Consider the following 18,592-nt stretch of genomic DNA (forward strand, 5'->3'; position numbering starts at 1 on the left):
ACCCCTGCAACCACAATTAGGTGAGTACAATTAGGTGAGTACACACACACAGTGAATGATGGTGAAAGTTTTTCTTTTTCAGGCCACCCTGCCTTGGTGGGAATCGGCCAGTGTGACAATAAATAAATATATATATATATACATGTATATATCTCCATGGGGAAGTGGAATAGAATTCTTCCTCCGTAAGCCATGCGTGTTGTAAGAGGCGACTAAAATGCCGGGAGCAAGGGGCTAGTAACCTCTTCTCCTGTATATATTACTAAATGTAAAAGGAGAAACTTTCGTTTTTTCTTTTGGGCCACCCCGCCTCGGTGGGATACGGCCGGTGTGTTGAAAGAAGAAAGATATATATATATATATATATATATATATATATATATATATATATATATATACAGTGGACCCCCGCATAGCGAACGCCTTGCATAGCGAACAATCCGCATAGCGAACGCTTTGTTCGCCAAAATTTTGCCCCGCATAGTGGACAAAAACCCGCTCAGCGACCTTCGTCCGAGACGCGTCCATTGTTTACCAGCCAGCCTCCGCGGTAACATTCAAGCATACACTCGGAATATTTCGTATTATTACAGTGTTTTCGGTGCTGTTTCTGGAAAATAAGTGACCATGGGCCCCAAGAAAGCTTCTAGTGCCAACCCTGTGGTAAAAAGGGTGAGAATTAGTATGGAAATTAAGAAAGATTTTGATTATTATTATTATAATCAAAAAGAAGCGCTAAGCCACAAGGGCTATACAGCGCTGCAGGGCAGGAAGGAAGCGAGGGCATCAGGTGGCAAAAGGGAGGTGGATGAGTAATAGGTTACGGATAACAGCGGAGCAGTGGATGGTGAAAGGGTAAAGGGCAGCAAGAGACTGAGCTAGAAAGGGCTGAGGGGAGTGCGTAAGGTATCATCATCAGAGTTTGTGGAGTAAATCAGTCGTTGTCAAGAAGTCAATGAGAGAGTCAGGATTAAAGGAGGGTCCATCAGCAAGAAGGGAAGGTAAAGAGAGAGTAGTAGAACGAAGACGGCGTTGGAGGTAAATTCTGCGTGCTCGTTGATAGAGAGGGCAGTCTAACAGAATGTGGCTAATCGATACTGGAACTTGACACTGCTCACAGAGAGGTACAGGGTGCCTCTCCATGAGATACCCGTGAGTAAGACGAGTGTGGCCAATGCGAAGACGGGAGAGAGTGGTCTCCCAACCACGGCACTGATGACAAGAAGACGGCCAGTAACCTATGCTCGGTTTAATAGAATGAAGTTTGTTACCAAGCAGAGTTGACCAACGTTGTTGCCAACGGGCGTGAAGGTGGGTAGCTATTGCAGCAAAATAGTCCAGAAATGGAACACCTCTATAGGAAATTGGTAGGTCATGTACTGCTGACCGCGCAGCAGTGTCTGCCTGTTCATTGCCCTGTACGTCGACATGACCAGGGACCCAACAAAAAATAATATCTTTATGCTTCGTAGAGATACGGCGTAGCCAAAGTTGGATACGGAGAACTAGGGGGTGAGATGTATCAAATTTTCGTATAGCCTGTAGAGCACTAAGGGAGTCTGAGACTACCACAAATGATGACACAGGCATAGATGCGATACGAATAAGTGCTGCAAGAATGGCATACAATTCAGCAGTAAAAATGCTAGCCGAAGATAGTAAATGCCCCCGCACGACGCTGTCCGGAAACACTGCTGCGAATCCGACGCCGTCTGAAGACTTAGAGCCATCTGTGTACACAGCGATGGCATGAGAATGGGAGTGGAAGTGATCAAGAAAAAGAGAGCGGGAAGCCACCGTAGGCAGTTGAGCTTTCGAGCAAGGGAGTGAGAAAGAACAGACCCGAACAGCTGGAACTTCCCAGGGGGGTAGGGAAAAGTGAGATGCTACATGAACATATAAAGGTGGTAACTGAAGGGAAGACAAGAGTGAATGTAGGCGAAGAGAAAAGGGACGGAGCAAACAGGGGCGGCGAACGAATAAAGAATGTCTACTAATATCGGTGACCATTCTATAAATGGAAGGATTGTGGAGATCGTGAGAGCGTACATAGTAGCGAAGGCAATGGGCATCACGGCGATCAGACAAGGATGGAACATTCGCTTCTGCATAGAGGCTCTCAACAGGGGAAGAGCGAAAAGCACCAAGGCACAAACGTAATCCTTGGTGATGGATAGGGTTAAGGCTAGAGAGAGTAGCAGGAGAGGCCGCTGAATAAATCTGGTCACCATAATCGAGTTTCGATAAAACGAGGGCTGAATGTAGGCGAAGCAGAGTTCGACGATCAGCTCCCCAGGAAAGATGAGCAAGGGTTTTAAGAAGGTTTAGCCGGCTGTGACAAGTTGCCTTCAGAGAGGTAATGTGAGGTTTCCAGGATAACCTACGGTCAAAGAGAAGGCCTAGAAACCTGACTGTATCACGTTCGGGGATACGGGAGCCATAGAGATACAAAGGATGATCGGAGATGACAGAGCGTCTAGTGAAAGTAATTTGGTGAGTTTTGGTACTTGAAAATTTAAACCCATGCGTGGTGGCCCAAGTGGAAACACGGTCGACCGCATGCTGGAGAGAAACTGCAATGAGATGACAGTCAGCGCCTGCACAAGCAATAGCGAAGTCATCAACATAGAGTGATGACCAAATATTGGGTGGAAGAACAGAGGCCAAATCATTTATAGCAAGGAGAAAAAGTGTTGTGCTTAGAACACATCCCTGAGGGACACCTTCAGCTTGGACGAAGTCCGGGGAAAGAACATTATTGACTCGAACACGGAAATGTCTGTCAGTTAAAAAGTTCTTAAGGAAGGATGGTAGATTGCCTCGGAGGCCTAAGGAGTGGGCCTGGGCCAAAATATTATACCTCCAAGTTGTGTCATATGCCTTCTCAAGGTCAAAAAATATGGCAATAACTGAGTGATTATTCGCAAAGGCATTACGAACATACGTATCCAAGCGTAGTAAGGGGTCTATGGTAGAACGGCCCTTACGAAAGCCATATTGACTAGCGGAGAGACTGTTGTGTGTCTCTAAATACCACATTAAACGTCGATTTACGAGACGTTCCATCACTTTGCAAACTGCACTAGTAAGAGCGATGGGACGATAGTGGGAGGCATCATGTCCTGTAGTACCCGGTTTGCGGAAAGGGAGAACAATGGCAGATTTCCACAGCTGGGGAAGAACTCCTTGTGCCCAAATAAGATTGAAGAGGTGTAAGAGGACTACAAGGGCTGACCGATGTAAATGTTGTAACATACGAATATGAATGTCGTCAGGCCCAGCTGCCGATGATCGGCAAGCTGAGAGCGTTGCCTCCAGTTCTTGAAGTGTAAAAGGCACATTATACTGTTCTTCTCTGAGAGAAGAAAAGTCCAAGGGTACTAACTCTCTGGCAGACTTTGAGGAAAGAAACGAGGGGCATAGATGGAGCCCCCGGGAAATACGGACCAGATGTGTGCCAAGTTCAATGGCAACGTCGAGAGGGTTTGCTACATCAACACCAGCGACCCGTAGAACAGGAGCCGGGTCAGGAGAGTATTTACCACTCAATTTCCTCACTTTTTTCCAGACTGCACTCATAGAAGAAGCAGAGGTGATGGTGGAAACATAGTCTCGCCAGCAAGTGCGTTTAGCTTCACGGATGACACGGCGAGCGATCGCACGCTTCTGCTTAAAATCAAGAAGTCTCTCAGCGGTTCTATTGTACCGGTACCTGCCCCATGCAGCGCGTTTCAAACGTACTGCACGAGCACAAGCAGGAGACCACCAAGGCACGCACTTCTGAGAATGCCTGCCTGAGGTTTGGGGTATAGAATGAGAAGCTGCGGTATAAACTGACGTCGAGAAGAGGTGTAGGAGCTCATCAATGGAGGATGAAGAAGGAACCTCACTAAAAGCAGTGAGTTGCGAGTAAAGATCCCAATTTGCCCGATCAAATTGCCAGCGAGGGCTACGGAAAGGTGGTGAATAGGAAGGAGAAGTAAGAATGATTGGAAAATGATCGCTGTCATGTAAGTCCGGTAGAACAGACCAGGTGAAGTCTAGTGCAGTGGAGGAAGAGCAGACTGATAGATCGATGCAAGAGAGAGTATGAGTACGAGGATCAAAATGGGTGGGAGTACCCGTATTTAAAACATGGAGGGGGTGAGAGGCGAGAAAAGCCTCCAACTGGATGCCACGTGAGTCACAATGAGACCCCCCCCCCCCAGAGGAAATGGTGGGCGTTAAAATCACCAAGTAACAGAAGTGGTGGTGGTAAGGATGAAACAAGAAAGGTAAAGTCTGGGATAGAAAATGCTCGAGAAGGAGAGAGATATAAAGAACATATTGTAAACCACTTATTCAAGTGGATACGGGCTGCAGTGTAATGCAGCGAGGTATGGACAAATAGTTGACAGTACGGAATATCATTGCGTAGAAGAAGGGCACTTTCATTAAAGGTCCCATCTGAGAAAGGATCCGAAGAATACAATAAATTATAGCCTGAGATAGGTTGGAAAACAGCCGAGTGTAATTTTGGTTCTTGTAAGCAAGCACCAACAGGGGAAAACCTGGAAAGCAACATCTGAAGCTCACCCCGATTACCCCTGAGGCCGCGGATATTCCACTGTAAATAGGCCATGATTGGCGATGAAGAAAATACCAGGAATCCGTAGGGAAAGGCACCTACGGACTAGAGGGGTTAGAAAAGTCAACGTGTGGTGGCATTGGAAGACGTTCAAGCAGCGAAGGAACGGAGCGTTGCGAAGAATGGGGTTGTGAAGATGGAGGAGAGGGAAGAGAAGGAACAGGAAGTGAATCAGTGTCCATTGAAGGTTTAGTCTCTGCAATATATTCTGAAATGGCTTCAAGTGTTTCTGAATTCAAAGATGTATGGGAGACCATATTGGAGATAGAAGGGGGAGGGTGAGTAAAGATTGGGACAGTAATGGACTGTACCAAAGTAGAGGGGGAGGAAAGAGTGTAAGGGACTGGAGATGAAGTGTGGAGGGGGGGGGGGGGCACAGAAGAGGCAGAAACCTGGGAGGTGGCAGAAGAGGGAGAAACTTGGGAGGGGACGGGGGTGGAAGGCATAGTACGAGGAGGAGGGTGAATCTCCACACTTGTAATAGAGCCAGAGAGAGGGGAAGAACTAGGCACAGAGACTGGAAAGGTAAAGTGTGGAGGTGGAAGAAGGGAAGGAAGGGGCAAAGAAGATTTGAGCAATGTGGATTTTTTGGACTTCTGAGAAGTAGAGGGGCGATTGGTATTAGGTGTCGTACGAGGTCTTGTCGATACTGGGGCTTGTGAGGAAGGACGCGAAGATGTGAGAACAGACTGAGTTGTAGTCGGGACGTCAGAGCCAAGGACAGCAAAAGGATTAGATGCCGGAGTGGCTATGGGAGGGGTAACAACAGAGGAGGCTGCAGAAGATGGGACCCCAGAAGTGGGGGGATGTTTTGAAACACGAGAATAAGAAACACGGGGTAGTCTCCCTTGGAGGCGGAGATGAGTAACTGCCATAGCATAAGGGAGACCTTCTGCCTCTTTGAGGCAACGGATTTCACGTTCATTTAAGTAGACCTGGCAACGGCGGGAGTACGAAGGGTGAGCTTCATTACAATTAAGGCAAGATGGAGGTTGACTGCAAGATGTATTAGAATGGTCGTCGGCACCACAGACTGGGCATTCGGCCATAGATCTGCAATATTTCGCTGGGTGACCAAAACGCCAGCAATTTCTACACTGTTGCGGTGTAGGTATCACCTTTCGAACTTGTAACCGATGTCCCGCGACATATACAGAGGACGGGAGTTCTCGGCTGTCAAAAGTTAAACGAGCCACATTGCAAGGGTAACGTCTCCGCCCACGGGCAGGAAGGACATAAGTGTCTACTTTGAGGATTGGGAGATCCTGGAGTTCCAGCTGTTCAAGAATGTCATTGCCACATGACTGGAAATTCTGTTGGACTATGGTATGGGGCAGAATGACAGTACCACTACAAGAATTGAGAGAAAGATGTTTTTCAATAGTGATAGGAGTAGTATCGATATTCGAAAGGAGAGAAAGATCATGAGCTTGGGTAGCATTCTGGACAGTGACGATGCGCGTACCGCTCTTGAGAGCATGAAATGAAATATCTCTACCAACATGACGCAGGAGCGCTTTGCCAATACTATGGTCAGAAAGGTAGGCAGAAGAAGAAGTCGGTCTTAAAGTAAAGAATTTAGTCCATTGTGTGGTCCGAAACTGAGCGTGGAGAGGGAGTGCATGACGTGTCGGTCTTTTCCGAGTAGAATGGGAAGGTAACGAAGGAGCATCATCAGGAGATTGACGTTGGCGTTTAGGAGTAGGACCGGAGTTGGTCCGGCGTGAAATGGGCGGGCGATTCGAAAATTGCCGTACCGTAGAGGGAGAAGCCGGAAGCATAGTCAAAGGAGAGCGGAGTTCAGACAAATCGAAGGAGTCAGTCGAAGCCCCGGTACCTGAAGCGGGTGAGGAAACAGCACCAGCAAGAGGTACAGGGGCATCAGGAGTGTCCGAAGAGTGGTCTAAAAACAAGGCAGGGTCAGAATGGGGTGCGGTATCAAGAAGGGGCCCGGGGGTAGTGGGTTCATGGATTGGGTTCTCCATGGTTAGGTTACTCCTTTGCTTTTTGTTTTTAAGAAAAAAAAAGAAAAAAGAAAATAAAAATAAAAAAAAAGAATAAAAAAAGGGGGGAGCGGGGAGGAATAGTTCCCAGGAGGAATGAAAGGGCCGGAAATCTCCCTCCGCGCCCAAGAGGACCTCAGCACCGCTAGTAGCGCAGATGCAGCATGGAACCCGTGCCATACCCTACCCTTCATGCCAGTAAACCAGCAATCCGGGATAGCAACCTCACATCTGCCGAGCTACCTCGGTGGACAAAAGAGAGGGCGGCCGGATATCCGCCACAAAGCATACCTCCTTCGGCCACCACCCCCGGAATCCGAAAGGTGGCTTCCAGAGATACACCCGTCGCCCGAAAGACACCCAAAGCTACTCCGGGATACCGGAGAGGGATCGGGACATCCCCAGGCGATCCAGATTCCACGGCAAACTACGCCACCGCCAAGAACCTCAACGGAATGGGATGGACCCCGGTATCCTTTCCCCTACCTAGGAACTAGCGCGCCTGTGGGAGAAATCCCAAAGGCCAAAAAGAGGAAGGGCAAAAGGGAGGGGTGGGGAGGAGGAGGAGGAAAGGAGAGAGGGGAGGATGGGCTAGGGGAGGGGGGAGTGGGGGGTAATTAGGTTCGGTCTGAGGAAGAAGACCGACAGGTCTAATTCCTCAGACCAAGAGCCTCTTCACCACGCCAAGGAGCCCCCCTTGAAGAGGAATGTTAATGTAGCCGATATATTATTTTGTTGTGCAAACAGAAAAAATTAACCTAGTCCTAACCAAACCAGACTCGCCTAACCCAACTTAAAGTAAACAAACGTAACTTAAACTTTGTCATGGATAGATATGAAACTAGCGCGTCTTTACATCTGTCAGTCGTGTGACAAGTCTCAGTACTATGAGCTCACTGGCACAGGTTCCAAGGTTCTCTGACCTGAGGGTTGGTAAGGATGGGAAGGAAGAGGGAGGGGAGGGCTGGAAAAATGAGCCACTGGCACAGACACGCTGCGCAACCAAAATAAATATTGAATCGTGTCACGCGCCTGGCCAAATGTAAAGACGTACCAGTACCGATGGCAGAGTAAGGTTAAACTACGTTTTGAGTTAGGTTACGTTTTTAACAGTTTGCACAATAAAATATCCATAAAACATAATTAATATTGAACAATATCGACTATAATTAATCACTGAAACCCGCCGAGTAACATTTGTTTACTTTTACCTTAGGTGCATATTAACACTATCAAATTAAACTTACCATTGAGGTTGTTGGTGAGGTGTTGGGAGTAAGGGGTGTTGTGTTGGGGATCAGTAGTGACACTGAGGGTGCTAGTACTACTGCTACTGCTGTCGCCGCCACTACTCAAGGAGAGTCTAATGCTACTGCTGTTGCCTCCATTCCAGTGGCAGGTCAACTGGCCTCCGTTGTAACTCAAGGATGGAGTAGTTGTGGGTGTGGTAGTTGGGGGTGTGGTGGCTGTGGGCGTGGTGCTTGTAGGCGTGGTAGGTGTGGGGTATGTGGGCGTGGTGGTTGTGGGATGTGTGGGGGTTGTGGGTGTGGGGTGTGTTGGGGTTGTGGGTGTAGAGGGTGTGGGCGTGGGGTGTGTGGGCGTGGTTGTGATGGGTGAGGTGGTGGTGGTGGGTGCAGTAGGCAGAGTCTGCCCTTGTGACGCCCTCCTGCTACCCGCAGTAGATGTGGTCGTAGTGCGCCCGTTGTTGGCGTGATGCGTGGGCGTGAGGGTGGGCGTAGGTGAGACCTGAGTGGCGCGGGCGTGGAGGCAGGGTGTGCAGATGGTGTGGAGACAAGGTAGGAGGCGTGGTTCCACCCACCCACGCCCACACGCACCACACTCACTCATCCTGATAAAATACTTTCATATTAGTGACCTCACTGTTACATATTTCTTGATAAATAAAACACTTGTGCAACATTTTAGTACCTTTATTCTGGAAACGTTTCGCCAGCCAGTGGCTTCTTCAGTCCAATGCAGAGAAATGTAGAAGATGAGAGGGAGCAACATTTGCACCAATAACTCACTACAGTTGTGACCGGGTGTGGAAGTGTGAATTGCTCATTACTCTAAAATTTGTTCATGATTGCAGCCATGTATAAACGTAAGTAACCATTCTTACAGTATTCATTACCTTTGTAACTTGTGAGTTCATTACCTTTGTAACTTGTGAGTTCATTACCTTGTACCTAGTTCAGCCATCAAAACTTTGGAGCCCGGTCCCTGGACCCATTGTGTACCTCTGTAATCTGTAAATACCTTTGTAACTTGTCATGATTGTGACTAGACCTACCTGGAGTTCATTACCTTTGTAAATTGTGAGTTCATTACCTTTGTAAATTGTGAATTCATTACCTCTGTAACTTGCTCAGCTATCAAAACTTTGAGGCCCAGTCCCTGGACCAATTATGTACCTCTGTAATCTTTTGACTACCGCCCACAGGATGGGTATGGGGTGCATAATAAACATATTAAACTAAAAACTAACTAGTTTGTGAGAGAATCAGTCCCTCAGCCTGGACACACCGGCTGAGAAACTGTCTACCACAAACTCTTCCTCATCTTCCGTCTTTCACTACATTAGACTGAAGAAGTCACTGGCTGGCGAAAAGTTTCCAGAATAAAGATACCTAAATGTTACACAAGTGTCTCATTTATTAACTCAGTTTTCTAGACAATTTATTCACACTTTCTTGTATAAATCTAGTCTTGTTGCATTATCTAACAATATTAATATTAGTTCATCAAAACATTCAGATGAAATTGTCAAGCACGTTCATGACCTTTAATCCCAAAACTTCTAGTATTAGTGAAATATTTTACTCTATTTGGGTCAAGTATAGAACAAATGAGTTATCTAACAGACACACGAGATGCAAAACAACCACAGGAGGAGTAACGGCTCTGGCTAGCCAGAGCCGTTACCCAAGAACGAATCTATCTGGACTTCCTGTTCATTTCTGCAACATTGCAAGCTCCTGAAAATGTGTTGATTGCAACATGAAAGACTGAGCTATCATTCAACTTCTCCTGTTGTTATTTTGCATCTTTTATCGCTTGTTCGCGTTTAATGCATGCACGAGAGATGTAACACTACACGAGTGGTGTATCTGGGAGGTAAGCTGGCAGATAATACCATAAGACCATACGCGGGTCATGGATCTGTGAAGCCAAACTGGGACAACATGCAACACGTCGTAAAAACAACGAATTTACGGATGCGGAATTCGTGCCCAATGATTACAGCATTTATCCTGAAGAACCTCAAGATTTTATGCAGCACAAAATATTAATTCAGTTTTATTTGGTAAATTTCTTCACTAGTTCCATTATTGTGTAAAACAATTACTTAAACTATTTTTTCAATATTATTGCTACAAAACTTTTTATAGATATTTTTTCATGACAATGTATTTATTAGTTATCTTGTTTGGTAAGTTATTTATTAAGAGTTAACTTGTTTAGTGAGTTATTTTGCCACTAGAGACGGCAGGGAAACATTTTATCAATGTTTCGGTGAAATCTAACACCATCATCACCACACAGTTATGTGGCAAAAGTACTGTGTACTTTGTTGCACAGTGCGCAGGCTCGAATCTCTTTCTCTCACATTATATATATATATATATATATATATATATATATATATATATATATATATATATATATATATATATATATATATATATATATATATATATTTATATATATATATATATATATATATATATATATTTTTGTTTGTAAGGCGCGGGGACAGACTTACATACTCGAGTGACATGACTGTGTGGTGATGATGGTGTTAGATTTCACCGAAACATTGATAAAATGTTTCCCTGCCGTCTCTAGTGGCAAAATAACTCACTAAACAAGTTAACTCTTAATAAATAACTTACCAAACAAGATAACTAATAAATACATTGTCATGAAAAAATATCTATAAAAAGTTTTGTAGCAATAATATTGAAAAAATAGTTTAAGTAATTGTTTTACACAATAATGGAACTATATATATATATATATATATATATATATATATATATATATATATATTGTTGTTTGTAAGGCGCGGGGACAGACTTACATACTCGAGTGACATGACTGATGACGCCCGGGGTAATACAACCAAGTGAAGTGTTGGTAACTGCTCAGGCTGCGGTTGCCAACACAAACTACATAAATACCACAACGAACAATAACAATAACACTACACAACTTCCAAACAATGTTTAGCCAGGGGCATGCAGGGAGTGGTGGAGGAAGGCAGGATCACAGCAATATTTGCTACTGATAAAACATCCATGATGCCTGGCGACTGCCAGACACCATGATGCCTGGCGACTGCCAGACACCACGATGCCTGGCGACTGCCAGACACCACGATGCCTGGCGACTGCCAGACACCACGATGCCTGGCGACTGCCAGACACCACGATGCCTGGCGACTGCCAGACACCACGATGCCTGGCGACTGCCAGACACCACGATGCCTGGCGACTGCCAGACACCACGATGCCTGGCGACTGCCAGACACCACGATGCCTGGCGACTGCCAGACACCACGATGCCTGGCGACTGCCAGACACCACGATGCCTGGCGACTGCCAGACACCACGATGCCTGGCGACTGCCAGACACCACGATGCCTGGCGACTGCCAGACACCACGATGACTGGCGACTGCCAGACACCACGATGACTGGCGACTGCCAGACACCACGATGACTGGCGACTGCCAGACACCACGATGACTGGCGACTGCCAGACACCACGATGACTGGCGACTGCCAGACACCACGATGACTGGCGACTGCCAGACACCACGATGACTGGCGACTGCCAGACACCACGATGACTGGCGACTGCCAGACACCACGATGACTGGCGACTGCCAGACACCACGATGACTGGCGACTGCCAGACACCGTGATGACTGGCGACTGCCAGACACCGTGATGACTGGCGACTGCCAGACACCGTGATGACTGGCGACTGCCAGACACCACGATGACTGGCGACTGCCAGACACCGTGATGACTGGCGACTGCCAGACACCGTGATGACTGGCGACTGCCAGACACCATGATGACTGGCGACTGCCAGACACCTAATACACACATCTGCAGCAGTGCTAGACACATCTGCAGCAGTTCCAGTCATCTGCAGAAGTACTAGACACACCAGCAGTGATAGACACCTGCTCAACATCTACAGCAGTGGTAGATACCTGCAGCAGTGCTAGACACATCTGCTGCAGTGCTAGACACTTACTATACACCTGCAGCAGTGCTAGACACTACACACCTGCAGTACTAGACACTCCTGCTGCATGCTAGACACTCCTGCTGCATGCTAGACACTCCTGCTGCATGCTAGACACTCCTGCTGCATGCTAGACACTCCTGCTGCATGCTAGACACACCTGCTGCAGTGCTAGACACTTGCTGCAGTGCTAGACACACTGCAGTGCTAGACACACTGCAGTGCTAGACACCGCAGTGCTAGACACCGCAGTGCTAGACACCGCAGTGCTAGACACACCGCAGTGTTAGACACACCTACTGCAGTACTAGGCACTTAATATACACCTGCAGCAGTACTAGACACTTACTATACACCTGCAGCAGTGCTAGACACTATACACCTGCAACAGTGCTAGATACTTACTATACACCTGCAGCAGTGCTAGACACTGCAGCAGTGCTAGGCACACCTGCAGCAGTGCTAGACACACCTGCAGCAGTGCTAGACACACCTGCAGCAGTGCTAGACACACCTGCAGCATGCTAGACACCTGCTGCATGCTAGACACACCTGCTACAGTGCTAGACACCTGTTGCAGTGCTAGACACCTGCAGCAGTGCTAGACACACCTGCTGCAGTGCTAGTCAAGAATGCCTATGATAAACTCAAGACAATCTTGTGAGCAAAGATTTTTAATTATATTAAAAGAAACTCTTAACCAGCATGGATTAAAAAAAAAAAAGTCTGGAACTGCGACAGTAGGCACTACTGAATCCTTACTGAGTCTTCCTCGCCCTTCAAGGACGTCTTAATGCTGGCGAAGAGCTCTCTTGATCTAAGAAATCTGAGCTACTCTTTCGTTCCTTCAATCACAACCTGTCTATATGGCCCCTACGGATTTAAAGGTTCCCCATGACTATAATAATGTTGTACCTAACTTCATTCTCCTCTTTAATCATCACCTTTATCTCCTCCCTCCTCTCTCGGTTTCTGTCTCATGTTTATGTATTGTTGACATGGGCGTGCGTGTTGCTCTCACTGGCCGCCCCTCTCTACAAGACAACCACAACATGCTGGCTGTGTCACACCTCACCTCCATCACAACAATCACATCAGCCATTCCTGCAGCTAATTTTACCGATGGGGTGCTAGGGAGGGTTAGGGTTAGGGGATGGAGGGTGCGGGCGAGAGGTAGGGGGTATCGGTGAGGGAGAGGGGGGCTTTGGCCTTGGCCGCATGCCCCTGTAAAAGCTTATTATAAACTTTAAGAACGATAACCCAACGAATGGGGTCACATTTGCGGTGATTGGAGGAGGGGGAAAGGCGCACAGTCAGTTGCTTCCCTCTCCCCTCCACTCACAGTAGAGTGAAAAATAATCACAGGAAGCCAACGAATTATACATGAAGACTACACTATGTTTCGGCATATCATGGGCCAGTGTCAATTCGCGACTTTACAGAGGTCTAGGACTGACCGAAACATCGCCCAATTCTAGTTTCTAATTTACTGAAAAACATGGAAGTCTTTACTTATGAGACCTGCCTAGAGAAAATTCTCATTTATTCCCTAGATGTCTCAGGATGAGATACTTCTTAGATGAAACTAAAACCCTTGATAAAGACAAGTAAAGGAAAGAACATGCAACAACCAGAGGCAAGACAATGAGGAAAACAGATGCTGCTGCTGCCTTACCTCTTACATCGCCTTGCATTAGCTTCTATTACCTCCATCTTCTGTTCGTCTTCCTTTCTTTTCTTCCTCCTCCTCTTGGTGGCATCAGGGACGGGTTCTTTGGGTCTAAGGGCGATACTGCCACCAGATTCGAGCTGAGACTCCAGGTTCTTGATGATGGCTGATAAGAAGTGGTCCAGCTCCTGTATGGAAGCTGTTGTTGGTAGTCTGGTGGGTAACTCTTGTGAGCTCAGAGTCTTACACACCCCAAGTTCTTGGGAGCTGGCTGCTTTACATACTCCAATTTCCTGAGAACTGCTAGCTTTAGCTAGCTCTTGGTGGTTGAGAGCTTTGGAAGATGAAAGCTCTTGAGAGCTTGTGGTCTTCGAGAGCTCTTGAGAGCTTGTGGTCTTCGAGAGATCTTGAGAACTTGGAATCCTGTGTCTCTGAACGCTGGGAGTCCTGGTCAAGAGGACCTCCTTGGAACTAGGCGTTCTCGACAGCGGAGGACCTACTTTATATATATCTATCATCTCTGCCTTTGAGCTCCTGTCCGCAGTTTTCAGCGTGGGCTTCATTGTATCTTCAGCTATAGACGAGGTATTTTGTTTGGCCGGCGATCCTTGCGGAGACTGGCCTACACTCCTCTTCCTCCATTTCCTAGTTGTAGTTTCACATCTTTCATCAATAAAGGCTCCATCAGTGACGGTTTTGCCTTGCCTTTGGGTAACGTCTTGTGGGTCCGCATCGCCGTGAATCTTGAGGGCTGCCTCTGCGGTCGAGTCCACGCGGTTAACGGCGCCTTTGAGCGTTTCGGAATTGTGTATTGCGAAGGTAGAAAATTCTTCGTTCTTGAGAGTGTCTTCTTCCACAACCTGCTGCGGGTGTCCGCGGGTGAGGCTAGACTCCATCTTGCACCCACTGACACTACGGAGGTGAGGGTAGGGGCTAGTGACCCTTGGCTCTCCATCCCGCCCACTGCTCGCACTCCGCAAAATTATACTACCGTATCTGGACCTGAATTCCTTCTCAGAGTCTGTGGAGTCGCTGCAGGACTCGTTAGATCCCATTCTGGTATCTTTATGATCCAAAGGATTAAGGTTATACACCCTGATCACTCGTTTTCTTTTAAGTCCACTTTTCTGTGAATTGGAGAGAAGGGAGGGAGGCGGCATTAGCTCCGGTGTGGAAGATTCAGCACTCCAACTCTGCCTCTTCTCTCGTCCTCGTCGCGCCAAGAATCGCCACGATAACACGTCTTCGCTCGCTGATCGTCTCTCCTTCATTGGCGGGGTTGACAACGAATCGCTGTCGCTGACGTCGTCGTCGTCATCATGTGTCGCTGACGGCGACTGCGAAGACCCATTATCCAGTAAATCGTCTTCGCTTTTAGACAATCTGTTGCCGAACAACCTCTGAAAGAAGTTGGGCTTCTTTGTTTCACCTTCCTCGAAGGACTTGGAGCTTCTGCTGGAGGAAAAGATTGACAAACGCTTGGAAGGCGTAGGTGTGGTTCGTGATGTGGTGGGCGGGGCTTGGGTCTCCCTGCTGAGGGTCTGAAGCCCATCGTCCATCCTCTCATATTTAGCCTGCAGCTGGTCCAGTCTCTTGTGGAGACTGTCGCTCCTGCACACCAGCTCCAGTAAATCCAGCTCGTGTTCCAAGGATTCTGCGGCACCGGTGTCGTGCACCGTCACCCGCTTTGTCTGTGTGAGGGACGGGTGCACCAGGGGATAATAAGAGGGTCCTTGCTCGCTCCCTGACCACCTCCGCTCCCCGCTTCCCCCAGACCCAGAATTTGAGCCACATTTCTTGTCAGCTCGGAACACTTTAGAAAACATTTTTTTCTTATTTGCCTTTTTATAGTTATATCAGTGTTTAATTTGTTTAGCCAAAGACTATTGTAGCCGGCCGTTTATGAAGCCACATGTTTAATTTTCACTAATTACTATTTATATACAAATATTTTCTTTGGTCTTTATCATAAACATTGATACATTAACTTACAAATCATAAAGTTTGAATGTCCACTGTATATTTTGTAACACATTTGAGGCCTCTACCAAACAAAAATACCATGTCTGCAAACCCAGAATTCATAAATATATGTACTCAGCATCTTAGCAACTTGATCACATCACCTCAAAAGTCTAAGATAATACTAAGTTCAAATTACAACTTGGCAAGAAATCACCACAAAGCACAATATAAGGTTAATGTAACCAATGCCACACTGTTAGCAGAGGTGGGATACCAAATAACATTTTAAAATCATGAACAATATAAGTGCCCCGTGACTTCCCACTCCTTCATTAAAAATAAAAATTCAAGAGTACAATTAATCACTTATTAAGTGCATAAACAGAATTACCTTGCAAGGTAATATTTTGTGAAGGGATTCAAGGAAACCGGTTAGCCAAACATAAGTCCTGGAGGTGGGAAGTACAGTGCCTGCACTCAAAAGGAAGGGTTTGGGATATTTGCCGTTAGGAGGGAAATCTGAACTGTCGTATCTGCGCACCTCTGGCAAGACTGTGATAATGTGAATGATGGAAAGTTTATTTTTCGGGTCACCCTACCTCGGTGGGAGACGGTCAGCGTGTTAAAAAAAAATTAAATAAAATCTAAATGGTTCTATATCATGTTTCATATTTTGTCAATCTTTTTTACTCCAAGCAAAAGTGATAAGGTAAGTGCAGAGAAGTTGGGTCCTTGTACCATAAATACGGTACCTTATCATGAATGACAACACTAGAAAAGCACTCTTTTATCCCAGTGCTAAAACTTTCTTATATAACAACACACAGACTGACAGTAGTAACGTGCTGACATCTGGCATGTAGCTGTCATTGTGGCATTTGAATGAGGCTGAAGACTGCTGGTGCTGGTGCTAGTGAGTTGTAGCAGTGTAATGCACGGAAAATTTATCCATCGTTAGGCTTGAGCTAATAAATTTCGTGTGAAAATTAGGTTGCTCATTATCTTTTCCCCAGTTAATCACATTTCCTTGGATTAAAAATTATGCAGCAAATATGAAACATGATAGAGAGCCATAAGTTATTACATTACATCTTACGTAGATAAATAAAGTAAGTGATTGAATTTATTCAATTTTTTATTCCTAATCGGCGAGGGAAATATAACGAGGTACATACTTCCGTTGTTTATGATTTTATGTCGTCTAAAATTCCAACTCTGCCACCAGGTAGGTAGGTAAACCAGTGTGGCATCGGCGAGTCTTCTCGGTAGATAATGTGCTGTATGAAGAATTGATAAGTGTATTGAGGGTAGAATTTATAGGTCAGACAGGGACAGGCTATTTGAGATATGGGAAACGGATACTCGAGGGCACTGCTGGAAGTTGAAAACAGATGATTCACAGGGATGTCTGGAAGTATTTCTCAAGTCTCAAGGTGATGAGCAATTGGAATGACGTCGACGAAATAGTGGAGGTTGGCGCCATACATACTTTAAGAACAGGTACGACATGGCCCACGAAGCTAGGAGTAAGTCTAGCAAAAGGTAAGATGAAACGCGGGCCAGGAGCTAGAATTCGACCCCTTCATTTACATACAGGTGAGAATACACATACATACACACACACACAAAACCATCCCTATTAACATCCTTTATTCCCGTCCCCCCCTCTCACCTGCTTTACACACCTGTCTCTCCAGGGAGACAGGTGTGCTACCTCCACCACTCAGTAAAGCAGGTGTGAATATTATACCTTCACTACTAAATAATTATAACTTATAAACCCTGAAAGTCCAGGATTTTCCTGTTTACAGTTTTACTACTATTATAAACAATTATGAATAGTGACTAATATTGAACTACAACTTTGTGAAAATTTTGGTGTGAATGTAATTAGTGACGAATGTTTATTGATGTTAGAGTGTAATGCTTGCGCTGGCCCAGTGCCTCTGCCAACCACAACACCAACAACCACAGCAGTAACACCTACAGCTCCACTAAATCACAGCAATACCACCGCCAACCACAGCAACACCACCACCACCAACCACAACAATACCACCACCAACCACAGCAACACCACCACCAACAACCACCCCACCACCACCAACCACAGCAATACCACCACCAACCACAGCAATACCACCACCAACCACAGCAACACCACCACCAATCACAGCAATACTAATAAAAGTGTTTTCCCTCTCAAAAAATTAAAAAAATTATATAAAAAATAATTTAAATTGTTCCATTTTCTCAAATATATTTTATCTTCAAAATTTAATGTAAGTTTTTCTTTATCGAAATTTGTTTCCAAAATTTTTATCTTTTTCAAAATATTTAAAGTTTAATAACTTTTTAGTTTACTTATTGATACTATTATTATTTTTTATTAAGTTATACATTATTATTATTATTATTATTGAATGATTAGTATATTAAAAACAAGTGTTAAACCCTCACGGATCATACCGTACAACTGATAATTTTAAGGTTAATTTTGTCATTAATATTTCCCGGGTCGCTCTAAATTCACAAGAAATAATTATTTTTGTCGGGCTATGGAACAGATTGCTGGCATTATTACAAATGTAAATTAAATAGTTATTAGCCGGATTTTCAAATATAATTTTCTTGGCTGCTGAATGCTGCTACTCTGGCCAATCCTCCACAGGATGGATATGGCCTGCACAATATACTAGCCAATTCGGCGGCAAACTCTAAAAATCTAATAATTTCTGCTCAAATCCTGATTAATCATAGCTTAACTATATTACTTCCTCCTGGCTGACAGCTCTACCTCTGACACAGACTCCCTCCTGGCTGACAGCTCTACCTCTGACACAGACTCCATCTTTGACTTTCTGTCAGCATAGTTTTACTGCACCCGCCTTTATTATACTTTCCTTTTATCACTCATCACCGCCGCTACTGAGTCTTGTCTCTGACACATTCTTCGCCTCCAATAGTCTGATCTAGCACATCCTGCCCTGCATGACCCTTGTGGGTTTAGCACTTAGCTGATTGTAATAATAATAATTAACTATATTACCTCATTTTAAGGTTATTA

The 18,592-nt window shown here is 45.6% G+C and overlaps 1 protein-coding gene across 1 annotated transcript in view; it reads right to left on the reverse strand.

The window, feature by feature from the left end:
• LOC128697582 (uncharacterized) overlaps positions 1–15,871 on the reverse strand; it is a 39,382-nt gene extending 23,511 nt beyond the window's left edge. Inside the window, exons 1-2 of the mRNA XM_070093871.1 lie at positions 13,567–15,871; positions 7,851–8,479 (exon numbers count right to left, since the gene is read on the reverse strand). Coding sequence (XP_069949972.1) covers positions 7,851–8,479; positions 13,567–15,386 — 2,449 coding nt within the window. The 5' untranslated portion in view covers positions 15,387–15,871. The remainder of the gene's footprint in view (positions 1–7,850; positions 8,480–13,566) is intronic.
• Between the last annotated feature and the right edge of the window lie 2,721 nt (positions 15,872–18,592).

Source organism: Cherax quadricarinatus, chromosome 44 (assembly GCF_038502225.1).
Source record: "Cherax quadricarinatus isolate ZL_2023a chromosome 44, ASM3850222v1, whole genome shotgun sequence".
Classification (NCBI taxonomy): Eukaryota; Metazoa; Arthropoda; class Malacostraca; order Decapoda; family Parastacidae; genus Cherax; species Cherax quadricarinatus.